Source organism: Aquarana catesbeiana, linkage group LG08, assembly GCF_042186555.1.
Source record: "Aquarana catesbeiana isolate 2022-GZ linkage group LG08, ASM4218655v1, whole genome shotgun sequence".
NCBI classification, from domain to species: domain Eukaryota; kingdom Metazoa; phylum Chordata; class Amphibia; order Anura; family Ranidae; genus Aquarana; species Aquarana catesbeiana.
Genome location: NC_133331.1, coordinates 126,123,039 through 126,140,467, shown reverse-complemented (window position 1 = coordinate 126,140,467; position 17,429 = coordinate 126,123,039). Strand labels below are relative to the sequence as shown.

Below are 17,429 nucleotides of genomic sequence, written 5' to 3'. Positions count from 1 at the left end.
CCCCAGTGTGAAAGCACTCAGGCTTTCACACTGGGTTTGCAGCGGAGGCTTTTTTCAGGCGATATGCAGGTGTGATTTTTAGAGCTGTAGAGCCTGAAAATGCCTCAGTGTGAAAGGGGTCTCAGATCTGAGAATTCTGTACTGTACAAACAACAAAAAAAACAAAAGAGGGCAAAGGCATTGCTCTGAGTATCACAGAGTTGTTGCCGTCCGTGCTATTACATGAGGTTGGATAGCTATCTTCTGGATTCTGTTAGCTTGTTACGCTAATTGTCCTTTTTTTGACTTGTGAGTGTAATTTTGTATCTATTTATTTTTTTAACAACGTGCTGGAGATAATGCACTAGGTTGATAAATAAAAGCAGGGGTTGGGACTTTAGATGAGGCTTTGAACAAAAAGGACAATTACCTCCATCCCTAAAAAAATGGAAAAGGGGGAAGGAAATGGGACTTGATGCATGATGAATCATGCAGCCAAGGAGATAACATGACAGAGTGTGTCTGGTAGGTAGTCCATGATTAGTAAGAACCACATATGTTACATAGTAGCACAATGTATAAATAGTAGATAAAGTACATATAATTTATTCCATACAAATAACATGATAATGGTATAACAAGGTAACATGTAAGTTCATATCGTAAACAATGGTAAAAACCAAACTCATTGATGTGTGTCTCCATGATATAGAAATAATAAAATCTTGATTAAATTGGTACTCTCCAGTAGGCCTAGCATATCTAGTAATGATATAATCGTCTTGAAATGTATTAAAAAATGGGGTATTTGATAACTTGACGCGTTTCGTGACCAACGCCTCTCATCAGCAGCAAAGAAAGGCAGGAGTCTAAAAATAATGATATTGAAAATTACTATAGTGTGTGAGTAGTTGTAACCGATCCAGGGAGTTGGAGACGGTAAAATTGTGTGTATGTGTGTGTGTATGTGTTCAAAGTCTTATATAAAGTCCCAACCCCCGCTTTTATTTATCAATCAATTAGGGATGGCGTCTTGCGCCCACATTTTGTATTTCTTGGTACTACCTATTGCCAGCAACAGCTTGTTGTGTATATTACAATATTCACTTAATATATTTTTGATCAATTTTCAGCTAGTCTCCCTAACTACCACATGTAGGGTTAACTTTGCAACCTTTCTCTTTAGATCTTCTGCTCTGGTTGCGGTTTGCTGGGCTGGTTGGCTTGGCTGCTTTTATTCTCAGTCCCGGGAGTTGCAATGCGCTCCGGGTGTCCTCCCCTAACCTCCCCTCTGACTATTTTTTATTACACTTATTGTGAAGTGGAAATTCAGGCTGATCACGAAAGTCCTCACTATATTATATGTGCCTGATGTGCAATTTGATTGGTTGTAAGTGATTTTAGCGCAGGAGAGGAACCTGTACAACTGTGCAGGATGGAAGGTTAGGCTGAAATTTTTAGATTTGAGTTTGGGATCACCTGGTGGAAAGTGCAGTTAATGTAGTTATTATGGGTGCCTCTTTACCAACACGGAAAATGGAGAAACTCTGATATATTCTACAGCCCCTATTCCAAAAAAGTTGGGACACTGTGAAAAATATACATTAAAAACAGAATGCAATGATTTGCAAATCTCATAAACCTATCTTGTATTCACAATAGAAAATAGAAAACGTATCAAATGTTTAAACTGAGAAAATGTACAATTTTAAGAAAAAAAATAAGGCCATTTTTTAAATTGATGACAGCAACATGCGTCAAAATGTCTAGACAGGGCCATGTTTACAATGGTGCAGCTTTCCCTCTTCTTTTAACACAGTCTGTAAACATCTGGAAACTGAGAAGACCCACTGCTGGAATTTTGGGAGATGAATGTTGTCCCATTCTTGTCTGATATAGGAGTCTAACTGCTCAATAGTCCTGACTCTTGTCATATATTTTGTTTTAAGATGTGCCAAATATTCTCAATTCGTAAAAAGGTCTGGACTGCAAGCAGGCCAGTTAAGCACCCTGACTCTTCTACTACAAAGCCATGCTGTCGTCATAAGTGCAGTAACATTGTCCTGCTGAAATATACAAAGCCTTTCCTGAAAAAGATGTTGTCTGAATGAGAGCATACTGTATGCTGTTTTAAAACCTGGATATAGCTTTCAGCACTGATGGTGCCTTTCCAGATGTGCAAGCTGCCCATTCTATCAGAGATTAAGGATTTTGAACTGAACCCTGATAATACGCTGGAGATTCCTGCTCTTCTTTAGTCCGGAGGAAGCAGCACCCATGGTTGACAAAAATAATGTAAAATTGTGATTTGTCTGACTACAGAACAGTTATCCACTTTGCATCAGACCATTTTAAATAAGCTTTGGCCCAGGGAAGAAAGCAGCGTTTCTAAATCATGTTCAGATATGGCTTCTTCTTTCCCTGATAGTGCTTTAACTTGCAATTTCTTGGATTGTACAGTGAACTGTGTTCACAGACAGAGATTTTTGGGAAGTATTCCTGAGCCCATGTAGTGATGTCCATCACAGAATCATGCCTGTTTTTTAATGCTGTGGCATCTGAGGGCCTGAAGATATTGGGCATCCAATATTGTGTTTCAGCTTTATCCCTTGCACACAGAGATTTCTCCAGATTCTTTTGAATCTTTTGATGAGATTATCTACTGCAGATACTGATATATCTAAAGTCTGTGCAATTTTTCTGTTGAAGAAAGTTGTATTACCTATATTGGAAACACATCAACAGACCCTTATTTTATAACACTTCAACCCTTTTTGTGAAACAACCTATAGTAGTGTCCTTATCCCTATAACTGCCATCCACATACATTATATGTATGTGGGACGCCTGCCTTTACACGCACTTGAACTTTTAATGGCATCCCAGTCTTAGTCTGTAGGGTTCAATATTGAGTTTGCCCATCCTTTGCAGCTATAACAGCTTTAACTCTTCTGGAAAGGATGTCCACAAGGTTTAGGAGTGTGTCTATGGGAATGTTTGACCATTCTTTCAGAAGCGCATTTGTGAGGTCAGGCACTGATGTTGGACGAGAAGGCCTTGCTTGCAGTCTCCGCTCAAATTCATCCCAAAGGTGTTCTATTGGGTTGAGGTCAGTCAAGCTGTTATAGCTGCAAAGGGTGGACCAACTCAATATTTAACCCTACGGACTAAGACTGGGATGCCATTAAAGTTCATGTGTGTGTAAAGGCAGGCGTCCCAATACTAGTAGTATGGTGTATGTTAGGGGAAAAAAATGAATCTTGTACTGTTTTTATTTTATGTAAGTTGTGTTGTGGAGAGGTTGGCCATCAATGTTTAGGATGGAAGAAACAATGGTCAGCCACTCATCATCCTAAAATATAATGCTGTTAGATTAGTGTTTATGACCAATCATTGACTTTACTTTTTTTTCACCAGCCAATTTGTCAAGCTGCGTATGACAATGACCTAGATGATGTTGAGCTCCTGTTAGCAGAAGATCCCAAAAATCTGAATGTGAAGGATAATTTTGGTGGTGATACTCCACTGATATGTGCCTGTCGGCGCGGTCATATCAAAATAGTCAGTTACTTGCTATCTATGAAAGCAGATGTAAACCTCAGAAATAATGTAAGTAAAAAGTGTTATTTTCTGGAAGTAGAAACATTCATATTATAACAAAATGTCAGCGCTAAAATAATAAGTGTCCACAAAAATGTGACCATAAACTGAAGTTTGTCAGAAAAACAAAAATAAACAGTTCATATTGTTATAGGTGTAAAACCTATAAAAGTGCTCCACTTCAGCCTTCACCCAACGCTTAGAAACACCCATAGTGCCAATCCTTCACCAATGGTAGAAATATGACCAGAGGAATATGTTGTCTATTACTAGAACAGCAATAAGCGCTTTGTGTAAATGGCATCCAGCATCACCATTCTCGCTCCACAGATGGCAGGACCAGACTGCTCTAATCCACTTCACCAGGGGATAGTACCAGTCATCAGCATGGAGTTACCAACCGAAAACAATATATTTGCTCTTAGTGTATTTAATAATACCCAAATATACATTAACCACTTCAGCCCCGGAAGATTTGGCTGCTCAATGACCAGGCCATTTTTTTGCGATTCGGCACTGCGTCGCTTTAACTGACAATTGCGCAGTCGTGTGATGTTGTACCCAAACAAAATTGACCTCCTTTTTTTCCCACAAATAGAGCTTTCTTTTGGTGGTATTTGATCACCTCGGCGGTTTTTTATTTTTTGTGCTATAAACAAAAGAAGAGCAACAATTTTGAAAAAAAACACTATCTTTTACTTTTACTTTTTGCTATAATAAATATCCCAATTTAAAAAAAAAAATAAAAAATTCCTCAGAATAGGCCGATCTGTATTCTTCCACATATTTTTGGTAAAAAAATCAACAATAAGCGTATATTGATTGGTTTGCGCAAAAGTTATAGCGTCTACAAAATAGGGGATAGATTTATGGCATTTTTATTATTTTTTTTTTACTAGTAATGGCGGTGATCTGCGATTTTTATCAGGACTGTGATATTGCGGCGGACAAATTGGACAGTTTTGACACATTTTTGAGACCAGTGACAATTATACAGTGATCAGTGCTATAAAAATGCACTGATTACTGTATAAGTGTCACTGGCAGGGAAGGGGTTAACACTAGGGGGCGATCAAGGGGTTTACTGTGTTCCCTAGGTGTGTTCTAACTGTAGGGAGGATCGAACTGAATAGGGTAGGAGAGAGATCGGTGTTCATACTTAGTGGGAACACACAATCTCTCTCCTCTCCCCTGAGAGAACCAGGATTTGTGTGTTTACACACACAGATCCCGGTTCTCGCTCTGTCACGAGCGATCGCGGGTGCCCGCCGGTCATCGCCGCCGTCAGGCACTCGCATCGGCTCTGGGCACACGCTGCGGGCGTACCTCCTACAGCGTCCTAAAGGGCCGACATACAGTTGTGGTGGCTCGCCCAGAGGAGCCAACCTGCCGCAGTTAAACGGCGGCGGCCGGTCGGGAACCGGATAAAAACATCCAGTATAAAAACAAATGGCGATTTCAAACTTGCATAAGGGGCCTCCAAACCTGCAAAAAATGGCAGCATGACCTCTAACTCTTCACAGTGTAGCTCACACATAGGACTAGAGGTCCCTCCTACCTGTTCAGTGCCAGCCCTGAATCCAGTTCCAGAAGTACTCCAACAAGTTTAGGCTTAGTTTAGGAGCTTTTTAAGATTTTATTTTTTACAATCACAGTAAGTGATCGGTACTGATCAGAAATGGAAGGGGCCCGTAAATGACATAATTACTGGCCCCTTCCCCCACTCTCCATTCTGAAATATAGGGGGGTTGACACAGAGGGAATCTGCACTGAGGGTGATTAGGGCGTGCCCAGGCCCACCTGGCACACACTATGCGCACACCTATGTTTAAAAACATTGCAAGGTGGAAGAAGATGATTTAGTTCTTAACCTGGAGTTTGCATGTTCTCCTTGTGCCTGTGTGGGTTTCCACTGGGTCGTCCGATTTCCACCCACACTCCAAAGACGTGCTGGTAGGTTTATTGGCTGCTGTCTAAATTGGCCGTACTATGTGTATGAATGTGAGTTAGGGACCCTAGATTGTAAGATTCTAGAGGGCAGGGACTGATGTAAATGTACAATATATATGAAAAGTGCTCTGTAAATTGACAACGCTATATAAATACCTGAAATGATCATAAACTGGAGCTCTTGATTTGATTATCTTGATTTGATTGCTGCACTAAGTGACACCTTTTTTTATTAATTTTCTTTTGTTTTATATAGAAACCTTTTTCCAATGGAATACTGGTGCTAGAACCAGATCCCTCTAAAACACTGAGCTCTTCTAATCTTTCTGCAGCCTTGGAACATCCCATACCATAACAGAGTAGTGAAAGATTATTTCTGCCAAATAATTTTGTTTGCATTTAGGTAGTTCTGCTCTTAGATTACCAGTGTACTTTGATATGAATAATCCCTTTCCCCTCATTTGTTATAACAAACATTTAACAAATCTCCAATGTCAATACTACTGTTACCCACAAATCAAACATACATTTGGATTACATAAATGGTAAGTGAAGGTGACATGCTGACATTTCAACTGAAAGCCATTTCTTCTTATCTGATTACAGAAGGAAAGGACATGTTTGCACTATGCTGTAAGAAAAAGGTTCAGTTTTCTGGACTACTTGTTGATTATAATCCTGATGCCGGTTATGCTCATTGGATATGTTATCATGGTGAGTATAGAAAGGGTATTGTTAAAGGGTTGTTTTTGCAACCAATGGTAGCCATTTTCAGACCAATCTCTGCCAAATGTGGACATCGCCTGCTACATTCAAGCAAGAATCAGGCCATGAGGGGTTTACCTAGAGGCAGGGCCGGGACAAGGGGTGGGCAGGAGGGGAAGCTGCCCTGGGCACTGTGGTATCATGAGAGGTGGGGGGGCATGACAAGGTTGAGGGGATTTGTTTTGGGAGGAGGAAAGCTGGGGACGGCAGGGGATAAGAAATGTTCTAGGAGGGGAAATTTGGGGAGGTGTGCTAGGAGTAGTGAATTGAGGGGATTTGTGTTGGGATGGGGAAAGAAGATTTGTGCTAGGAAAGGGAATTTGCTAGAAAATTTAATATGGCAGGGAGGAGGGGATTTGTGCTAGGAGGAATGATTGGGGGTATTTGTGATAGAAGGGGAAATTTGGGGCTGGGGAATTTGTGCTAGGATGGGGGATTGGGGAGAATTTTTTGCCGGGAGGGGGGGATTTGGAGTGGGGGGAGAGGATTTGTGCTCAGAGGGCAAATTTGAGGGGTAGAGGATTTGTACTAGGAGGGTGAAATTTTTTTCGGGGAGGGGTGGATTTATGCTGGAGGCATATGAGGAATGAGAGGATTTGAGCTAGGGGGGGTTGGGGGAAAAAATAAATGCTGGGAAAGGGGATTTCAGCAGGGGGTGGATTTTATTGGGAGGAGGGGGATATTTATACATAGGGGATTTTTGCTGACACATAATGCTTATACGTCTTGGGGGGGGGGGGGCAATTTGGCATGTTCACCCTGGACTTTAGATGACCTTTTCCCAGCACTGCCTAGAGGTAAGAACTACTTCTAAGTATTAAAAACACTTCTTGATGGATGAACACCACTTACTGAACACCACTGTGAACGTTCACCCTTCTTAATTACAGTGCATGACCACACACAACATATACCGTCACTATAGCACACATTGTAAATATGACACAGGATACATGCCTCTTAAGGCACAGACACATGAAGGTTTTCACCTTTAATGCAGAGAATGCATTAGGGTAAAAAAAATAACTTTTTTGCCTTTAGAACCACTTTAAGTAGCAGGGACCCAAATTATATTATGGGGCTCTTAATGTAGGGAAATGAAGGAAGAAAATTGATTGTCAGAACGTGAAATTTGTATCCAAATAAATGTTTATTCTTATCCTTGAAGAAAAGTATATCTAGTACAACCATGCCATAATCTTCATTTATCTATTGTATTTTGTATATCATCCATTGAGTGCTGTTTATGGTCGCAAGTGCACTAATATGGCTACAATCACCTCAAGCAAGATGGTATATCATCATATGAAAGATGAAACAATTGTAGCTGAACGTGGCTGTAGATTTGGAGCCTCTATACGACATATGTGTGTATGACATGACAGTTCGCTCTTGGAACTTTGTAAAAATTCTTAGTTTTTTTTCTTCTTCTCTTTTTTGTATTGGAAAAATATAAAACCTTAATAAAAATTGTCAATTAAAAAAAAAAAAAAAAAAAAGAAGACTAAACAACTGAATACTATCTGTGATAAGTTTTTTTTATTTGCATTTTCAGTTACCTTTTTAGGACAAGATTTCGGGATTCAGGCTGGGTTCACACTGCTGCGGTGGCAGACATCGCATGTGATTCGCAGCGCACTGCTGTTCACATCACATGCGATGTCTGTGCTGTGCGATATCAGCCATACAGATAGTATGGCTGATATCGCACCGCATTCGGTCCAAACTCGCACAGGACCCTTTTTTTTGTTCGGACCAAAATCGGATCGCATGGGTGTTCACACCTATGCGATCCGAAAATGTCCGAATTGTCAGTTCGCATTGCGATATGCGGGCTGAACTGGGGGTGTCATTAACATTGTATGACACTCCCCAGCAGTTCGCATATGGCAGTGTGAACTGCCGTGCGAGCTGGAGCGATGCGGGAACCCGCAGTAAATTCGCTGCGTTCCCGCACCGCAGCAGTGTGAACCCAGCCTCAAGGTTTCATTCTTCTCGGTCCAAGATGTGGACGAAAGCTTGTCCTGAAAATGTAACTGTTAGTGCAAAAGTATCACAGACAGTACTCAATTGTTTTGTTGCAAGTGCACAAATATGACTACAATCACTTCATTCAAAACAAAACAAAAAAAAAATATATACATATTCTTCTGTAACATATGTTTATCAGGAAACGTGTTTCTATATTACTCATGGGTTTGAAAGTATGTGAAATAATTGTTTGAGAAATCTTAACCCTATTTGTGGTCTTCCTTCTAAAATCAATGTACACTTTGCCACCAATACAGCGATTACACTTTTAATATGAATGTGTCCTGTTGCAGATTTCAAAGAGCAAACAGAATGAGAGACTGATCAGAATTTTACTGCACTCAGGCGTTGATGTCAATGCTGCAGACAACGTAGGTCATAGAAAATAAGCTGAGTGTTATATTGTCGTATTACGTTCACTTGTTTTATATTGTCTCTGTATGATGAAAAGGAAGGTGGCCTAACCAAAACGTCAAAGGCATATTTTTATACTAATATTTCTCATTATGTGCACATGATTATATTAGACATTAGAGACTGTGAAACTAACTCAGTATCTTTCTTCATCGTTCGTTCATTTTCAGTAGGAATGGGCTCAGGCAGTGGCGTCGCTAGAGGATGGCTTTTGGGGCTATAGCCCCAAATCTGGGGCCCAAAGCCCTGAGTCTCTCAGACAGCCGTGGCCTCCCTGCAGCCGGGCCATGAGTGTGGCGGGCAGCACCGGAGAGTGGGCAGGCAGCACGGGAGAGCCGGGCGGGGGAGAGAGCAGAGAGATGACATCTCTCACCGCCCACCCTGAAACACTGCTGTTCTGCTCTCACTGCGCAGACGCAGGCAGCAGACAGATGACATCATCTCTAACTGCCCATCCTCTCTCTGGTGACCCTGATGCAAGGAGCAGCTCTCTGGGGACTCTGAGGTAAGGAGGGGCTCTCTGGAGACCCTGATGTAAGTGGGGGGGCTCTCTGGGGACCCTAATGTAAGGAGGGGCTCTCTGGGGACCCTAATGTAAGGAGGGGCTCTCTGGGGACCCTAATGTAAGGAGGGGCTCTCTGGGGACCCTAATGTAAGGAGGGCTCTCTGGGGACCCTGATGTAAGGGGAGGCTCTCTGGGCACCCTGATGTAAGGGGGAGGCTCTGTGTGGACCATTATGTAAGTGGGGGGGCTCTCTGGGGACCTTGATGTAATGGGGGGCTCTCTGGGGACCCTGATGTAATATATAATTACACACATGTATATTATATACATGTGTATGCCCGCCCAAGCGTATGACTTTCTTTACTTCTCTGCTATGGGCTCTAGCCCCAGATCTTTTGTAGACCTAGCAACGTCCCTGGGCTCAGGCATATTTGAACCCACCAGGAAGCCGGCACTACACACTGCCAAACATAGGCAGAGTGTGTATGTACAACTGCTGGTTCGGAAATGCTTCACTGCCTATGATTGGCGGTGTGCAGTGACGGCTACCTGGCGTGTTCGATCCAAACATGCCCGAGCCCATTACTAATTATCAGCAGCCTCTCAACAGCTTCTTACAGCATACCAATTCAAACCTTTTCATATATTATCCATTCAACAGTGTCCACTGTATAAATTCAGGGAAACTTAGCAATTTTCACATTAAGGGCTCATTCACACAGGCATCTAAAATGCAGCGTTTATATGCATACAGCATATTGTTTTGTACACCTCTAAACATATCACTATATGAATCAGTGGCATACAAACAGCTGCTTCTTGCAAACAAAAGTGTGCGCTGAGTTTAGAGGCTTACAAAAAAGTAGGACACAGCTGTGTTTGGGGCTATACATACCTGCCAATTTTACACCAGTACATGTGCAAATGCATATAAACGCATGCACACATTAAGTCATTAGAAGATTGCACATTTCTAAATGTTGTATGCAACTAAATGCCTATAAATTCAAGTCCTTTAAGATTGTATTTTATGCAGGATCTTCTGCTAGCTCTGCCAGAAAGAGCCTGCATTCCATGCAGAAAATACACATATGCTTGTGTGAATGAAACCTAAGAAAACAGGATTGGACATGGAGCATGGGATATAGAGCAATGCAACACTCCTTCCATGGCAAACTTTATCTCCACCACTTTTGCTTTTCTGGATTAACTAATGCCAGGTACACACAGGGAGTCTCTTTTTTTTCGTTCAACCCCACGGGCTGAACAAAAAAAAAAATGGACGGATCGCTGTAATAACACAAACAATGTTAGTACTGTGATCTCCACCACTGAGCTATTGTGTTCTGACAGGGGGGTCTAATTGTGTTCTGATATTTCCCAATATATGTTGAGATAACATACACTTTTGTGTATGAAACTTTCGGTATACTACTAAAGCCTCAGGCCTGTATCTTTGGAACACAGGTGATCCAACCCCCTTGAGTTCCTCTACATTTACCCAAGGCATTACAAGTGGTACCTACACTCCTTGATGGATTTTTAATTTGCCTTCTATTAGAGCGAATGTAACAATGACTGGGAAGTTTGAGCAGAAAGAGACTGGGAAATTTGCCAATGGATTCACCAAGAAATAGAAGAAGTCAGGTGGTGATTCAGCCCAATCTTTTGGTGGACACCATAGGTTCGTTTTCTAAAATACCAGTCCTCTGTCTTTCTGATCTTGTTTAGAGACTATCATACTCATCATCTGACACACTAATCTAGGAAAGAGCCTCTAGCCTAATGTAGCATCAGCTCACAAGTGCCTCAGCTGGCTAATGGTGATTTATTGGTAGTCGTGATTTCATGCGCTGACAAGAACACATTAAGCAGCTGTATGCAGTTCAATTCCATTGTGTATTAAGTGCATTAGATGGGATATTGGTCTAATACCTGAATGCAATGTCCCCGGAGCAACGATAGTCAGCTCTTCTATGAGACTATTTAAAAAGTATAATTCCATCATCAAAACAAAGAAATAAAACCTCAGTGTATGTTATATGTAACTTCTGTACACTATAAATTGCTGTAGATCTTTCTACTCCATCCTTCTATATTCTTTCAAAACAGCTGGTATTTTTTTATTATACATGTTTTAGTGTGTGTTTTTTTTTTTTTTTCTTTTTTTTTTCTCTCCAATAACAAAAAAAAAAAAAATCCATATACTCAATTCACAAAGCTTTAACAAAAGGAAAAGACTTTCTAATTTAGCCAAGTGACTCTTGTTTTCAAATCTTATTGAATTAAGTGTAAGCATAGTGAATTGTGCTACATGTACGCTCCTTAACACCAGCCTACATGGTAACAAGCTGCAGGCTGGTGTCCATTGTATAGTGGTAATGAAAGGTGGTGCGATGCGCTTATACAGCACCATTGCACTTTTCCTTAACCACTTGACCTCCGGAAGATTTACCCCCTTTCCTGACCAGGCCATTTTTTGCGATACGGCACTGCGTTATTTTAACTGACAATTGTGCTGTCGTGCGATGCTGTACCCAAATAAAATTGATGTCCTTTTTTTCCCACAAATAGAGCTTTCTTTGGTGGTATTTGATCACCTCGTGCATTTTTTTTTCTTTTTTGCGCCATAAACAAAAAAAGACCTACAATTTTGAAAAAAAAAACAAGATGTTTTATTTTCTGCTACAAAACGCAAGCAATAAAAATGTTTTAAAAATCTAATTTCTTCATAAATTTAGGCCAATATGTATTCTGCTACATATGTTTGATAAAAAAAATTCCAATAAGTGTATATTGATTGGTTTGCGCAAAAGTTATATAGCACTACGAACTATGGGATATTTTAATTTTATTTATTTTTTACTAGTAATGACGGTGATCAGTGACTTATAGTGGGACTGCGATATTGCGGCAGACATTTTGACACTAACTGACACTTTTGACACTTTTTTGGGGACCAGTGACACTAATAGTGATCAGTGCTAAAAATATGCACTGCCACTGTACTAATAACACTGGCTGGGAAGAGGTTAAACATCAGGTGCGATCAAAGGGTTAACTGTGTGCCTAGCCAGTGTTTTTGTAAACTGTGGGGGGTGGTTTTACTAGGGGAAGACCTGGATCCTAGTTTCTGCTTTGCAGAGACACAGGATCCATGCTTTCCCTCCTGTCAGAAATAGGGATCTGCCTTGTTTACATAGGCAGACCACCTATCTGCCCAACGATCGGCGCGTGCTAGCTGCCGCTGTGTGTAATGCATGTCGGATCACGTGTGTGTATGTATGTATATGTATGTATATATGTGTGTGTGTGTATGTATGTATGTGTGTATATATATGTGTGTATGTATGTATGTAGCGCCCTGCTCCTGTTGACCAGGCACTCGTATGTAAATTTAGTGGGTATCTGTTCTGTATATAGTTCAGATTCAATGTTATGGCTAAATTAGCCTCTGTTCCAGCATTGGCTATGTTGCATGCAGTTCCACACTGTCGTCTGTAGGTGTCGTTGTCACCACAGGCCAGTGGTGGAAGGGCAACAGGCTAAGTTGTATTGAATATCTTTTTTCCCAGGAACAGCCTAGTGGGAGTGTTCACCGCTGTGCCTTCTGGGAAGGGATATTTAACCGGTTCAATACCGGGCAATTTCACCCCCTTCCTTCCCAGGCCAATTTTTAGTTTTCAGCACTGTTGCACTTTAAACGTCAATTGCGCGGTCGTGCGACGTTGTACCCAAAAGAAATTGACGTCCTTTTTTTCACCACAAATAGAGCTTTTTTTTGGTGGTATTTGATCGCCTCTGCGGTTTTTATTTTTTGCGCTATAAACAAAAGAAGAGCGACAATTTTGAAAAAAACACAATATTTTTTACTTTTTGCTATAATAAATATCCCAATTTTTTTTTTTTTTAAAACACATTTTTTCCTCAGTTTTGGCCGATACGTATTCTTCTACATATTTTTGGTAAAAAAAATCGCAATAACCGTATATTGATTGGTTTGCGCAAAAGTTATAGCGTCTACAAAATACGGGATAGATTTATGGCATTTTTTAAAAAAAATATTTTTTTATTTTTTTTAGCGGCGATCGCGATTTTTTTTGGTGACTGCGACATTATGGCGGACACATCGGACACTTTTGACACATTTTTGGGACCAATCACATTTATACAGCGATCAATGCTATAAAATTGCATTGATTACTGTGTAAATGTGACAGGCAGTGAAGGGGTTAACCACTAGGGGGCGGGGAGGGGTTAATATGTTTCCTAGGGAATGATTCTAACTGAAGAGGGAGGGGACGCACTAGGGGAGGAGACCGATCTGTGTTCCTCCGTTCTGGGAACACAGATCGCTCTCCTCAGAGCTGACAGGCTGTGGATCTGTGTGTTTACACACACAGATCCACATGCCGGCCCGGTTAACGGGCAATCGCGGGTGCCCGGCGGCCATCGCGGCCGCCGGGCACACGCACCGGGTCCCGAGGAACGCGGCGCGCGCTCCCGGCGGTGCGCGCGCGCCCCCCTAGACAGCCGGGAATCCCAGGACGTCATATGACGTCCACCCAGGATGGGAGATCCCATCTGTGGACGTCATATGACTATGGGCGGGTAGGGAAGTGGTTAAGGGGCAGACGCCATTTTTTTTCTCTCCCTCACCTCCTGGCCCACCTGGCCTAAGGTATGTGACAACTCCTTTTCTGTCTCGGGGCCCTGCTGGCCCGAGGCTATCTGGGGCCTACTGGTTCAGAGGTGATCCTGTGATGTCTGTCCTGCGGGAAGAAGCCGAGCAATTGAAAGATCCAGGGAGGACTCATCTTGGAGAGGACCAAGCGAAAGGCTGGTATCTCAAGAGGAGCCTAGTGACTCAATTCGAGGATGCATCTTAACCAACCTACCTCACAGTACTGCCAGATGGCTTAAAGGAATTACTGGTACTGTGTTGCTGTGTTCAACTAACACTAAATCCTGTGGCAGAGGATCGTTCAACTAATACTAAATCCTGTGGCAGAGGATTGTTCAACCATTATTGTTCTTATCAAGTCTGTGGCAGAGACTTTTTGTCCGTGCATCATTCCGGCTGCTAGGTCAGTGAGAGAGGCCTATCCAGATGAACAAGATCTGTTGACTAAAGGAGTACTTGTCTCCGGGATCTAAAAGTTCCTCAGTGATCTGCACAAGGTATCTGAGCTTCCCCTTGAACCCTCCATCCCTCTACTGTTTAAGTTGTTTAATAAAAAAGCATTGGAAAAGGAACCAAGTGAATGGTGCATATATCAGTGGGTGCAAGGCCCAGTACAGACTCTAAAGCCGCGTACACACGAGCGGACTTTTCGACCGGACTGGTCCGGCAGACAATTCGACCGTGTGTGGGCTTCATCAGACCTGCAGCGGACTTTTTCGGTCGAAAATCTGACGGACTTGGTTAGATTTGGAAAATGCTTCAAATCTTTCCGACGGACTTGAGTCCGGTCGAAAAATCCGCTTGTCTGTATGATAGTCCGACGGACAAAAAACTACGCTAGGGCAGCTATTGGCTAATGGCTATCAACTTCCTTATTTTAGTCCGGTCGTACGTCATCGCGTAAGAAATCCGTTGGACTTTGGTGTGATCGTGTGTAGGCAAGTCCGGTCGTTAGAATGTCCGTCGAAAGTCCGTCGGACCTTTGTTGTCAAAAAGTCCAACCGTGTGTACATGGCATAAGTTTCTGGTATGGTGAACTGTGAGTAAGGGGTAACGGCAAAGACCCAAAAAAATAACCAGCAGCTCCCTCGGGGGTAAGTGATATATATATATATATATATATATATATATATATATATATATATATATATATATATACATACATACATACATACATACATACATGATCAGGCGCACAGGTGCCGCCCTGTAGCAGTAAAACTTCTATAGGGCAGACCTGAACCGGTTAAAGTGGAATTCAAGCTTTACACTAACTAGTCTTAAAAATGTTCCTTCCCCTCTCCCCTGTAAGTATCCTCCCTACCCTGTGTAAAAAATAATTCTGTATACTTCCCTTTTATAAGCCGGTCGTAGATGGATTGAAATTCAGCAGGAACGAGCCAAATTTCAAACCCTCTAGGGCAGGCTGGTTGTACCGAAGTCAATCAATCTATCGACTTCCATACAACCAGCCTGTTGGGATTTTCTTGCCCGATCACTGCCTGCTCCAGATCACCAGCATTCTACTTGTAAACGTCTTTACTTTAACCACTTGCTGCCCGCCATATAGCAGAATGACGGCTGTAAAGTGGTTTCAATAACCTGACTGGGCATCATATGACGTCCTCAGGATATTAAGCTGCTGCGCGCCCCTGGGGGTGCGCATCGCGGCGATCATTGTTGCGGTGGGTCACTCTGACCCACCGCAACTACGATCTCAGTAAAGAGTCTCTGACGGAGACTCTGTACCACGTGATCAGCCGTGTCCAATCACGGCTGATCACAATGTAAATGGGAAGAGCCGGTGATCGGCTTTTCCTCACTTGCGTCTGACAGACGCGAGTAGAGGAGAGACGATCGGCTGCTCTCCTGACAAGGGGGGGGTCTGTGCTGATTATTTATCAGCACAGCCCCCCCTCGAATCCCACCCAGGACCACCATCATGTCGCCCAGGACCACCAGGATGGCCATCCACACTAGACCACCAGGTATGCCCCCCTAGACCCCCAGGGAAATACTAATTTGTGCCCAGGCAGCTGCCAATCAATACCCAGGCAGCTGCCAATCAGTGCCCACTCACAATGCCTACCACTGCCAGTGCCACCAGGGATGCCTATCAGTGCCTCATATCAGTGCCGCGTATCAGTGCCCAGCAGTGTCGCCTATCAGTGCCCATCAGTGCCCAGCAGTGCCGCCTAGCAGTGCCGCCTATCAGTGCCACCCATAAGAACCCATCTTTGCAGCCTTTCAGTGCCCATCAGTGTCGCCTATCAGTGATCATAAGTGCCCACCATTGCCACCCAGTGCCACCCATGAGTGCCCATCAGTGCCGTCTATCAATGCCCATCAGTGCTTCATATCGGTGCCACCCATCAGTGCCGCCTACCAGTGCCCATCAGTGCCGCATATCAGTGCCCATTGTCAGTGTCCGCTCATTGGTGCCACCTCATCGGTGCCACCTTATCAGTGCCCATCAGTGAAAGAGAAAACATACTTATTTACAACATTTTATAACAGAGACAAAAGCAAAACTTTTATTTTTTTCAAAATTTTCGGTCTTTTTTTATTTGTTTAGCAAAAAATAAAAACCGCAGAGGTGATCAAATACCACCAAAAAAATCTATTTGTGGAAACAACATGATGAAAATTTAGTTTGGGTACAGTGATGGATGACCGCGCAATTGTCATTTAAACTGCGACAGCACTGAAAGCTGAAAATTGGTCTAGGCAGGAAGGTGTATAAGTGCCCTGTATTGAAGTGGTTAAAGACTGCAAACCATCTTTATTGATCTCTCAAAGCAAGCAAACACAAATGGCTTTCTTCAGCAAAAGTAAACCGTTCATAGTTCTTGTGTCAAGAAAACCATTCAACAGGCTCCCTGCCAAACTCTCAGCCCCACACTGGGTTTAAGGTTTCCACTTGCCTCAGGGTGCTGCAAAGGCTGCAGGGAATTCGGCAACTTGCTCACAGCTTTTGAACCACTCTACTCTGATTCACTGACACATTTGCTGATTGCATTTTACTGCTTTTCAAGACTCCCTTGCCTGTGGCTTAACCCCCTATGGGACCAGAGTCCATGTAACCAGGGTTTGGAGGTTCTTCCCACTCTAAACTCTTCTAACCTCTGAAATTCTTGTACAAAAGGTTTTTATTGAAAAAAATATACATCAACAAATAAGTACAAAACGGTGATGGATACATCATGAGTTAACAGGTATAAGACTGCCGGTATCCGGCGAGTGAAACTATTATTCAAAAATTTAAGCCTGGACTCAGGCGGTACAATGCCGAGGCCAGGCGACATACCAAGACATATTCTCATCCCGCGTATTCTGGCGTAGTGGTATGGTATCAGCACATATTAATATGATTGCAAACATACATGAATAACTAAGATTTCTAAACGAGATGTTGTTGCAATACATAACGTTTCATGAAGAAATAAATAAAAAAAAAATAACATAAAAAATATAAAATAAAGAGAAAACAAAAAAGAACCA

General features: G+C 42.4%; 1 protein-coding gene across 1 annotated transcript in view; it reads left to right on the top strand.

Moving 5' to 3' along the window:
* ANKRD22 (ankyrin repeat domain 22) overlaps positions 1-17,429 on the top strand; it is a 74,613-nt gene that overhangs the window by 29,526 nt on the left and 27,658 nt on the right. The window contains exons 2-4 of the mRNA XM_073596358.1: positions 3,397-3,588; positions 6,136-6,243; positions 8,619-8,696. Of these exons, the coding sequence (XP_073452459.1) occupies positions 3,397-3,588; positions 6,136-6,243; positions 8,619-8,696 (378 nt within the window). The remainder of the gene's footprint in view (positions 1-3,396; positions 3,589-6,135; positions 6,244-8,618; positions 8,697-17,429) is intronic.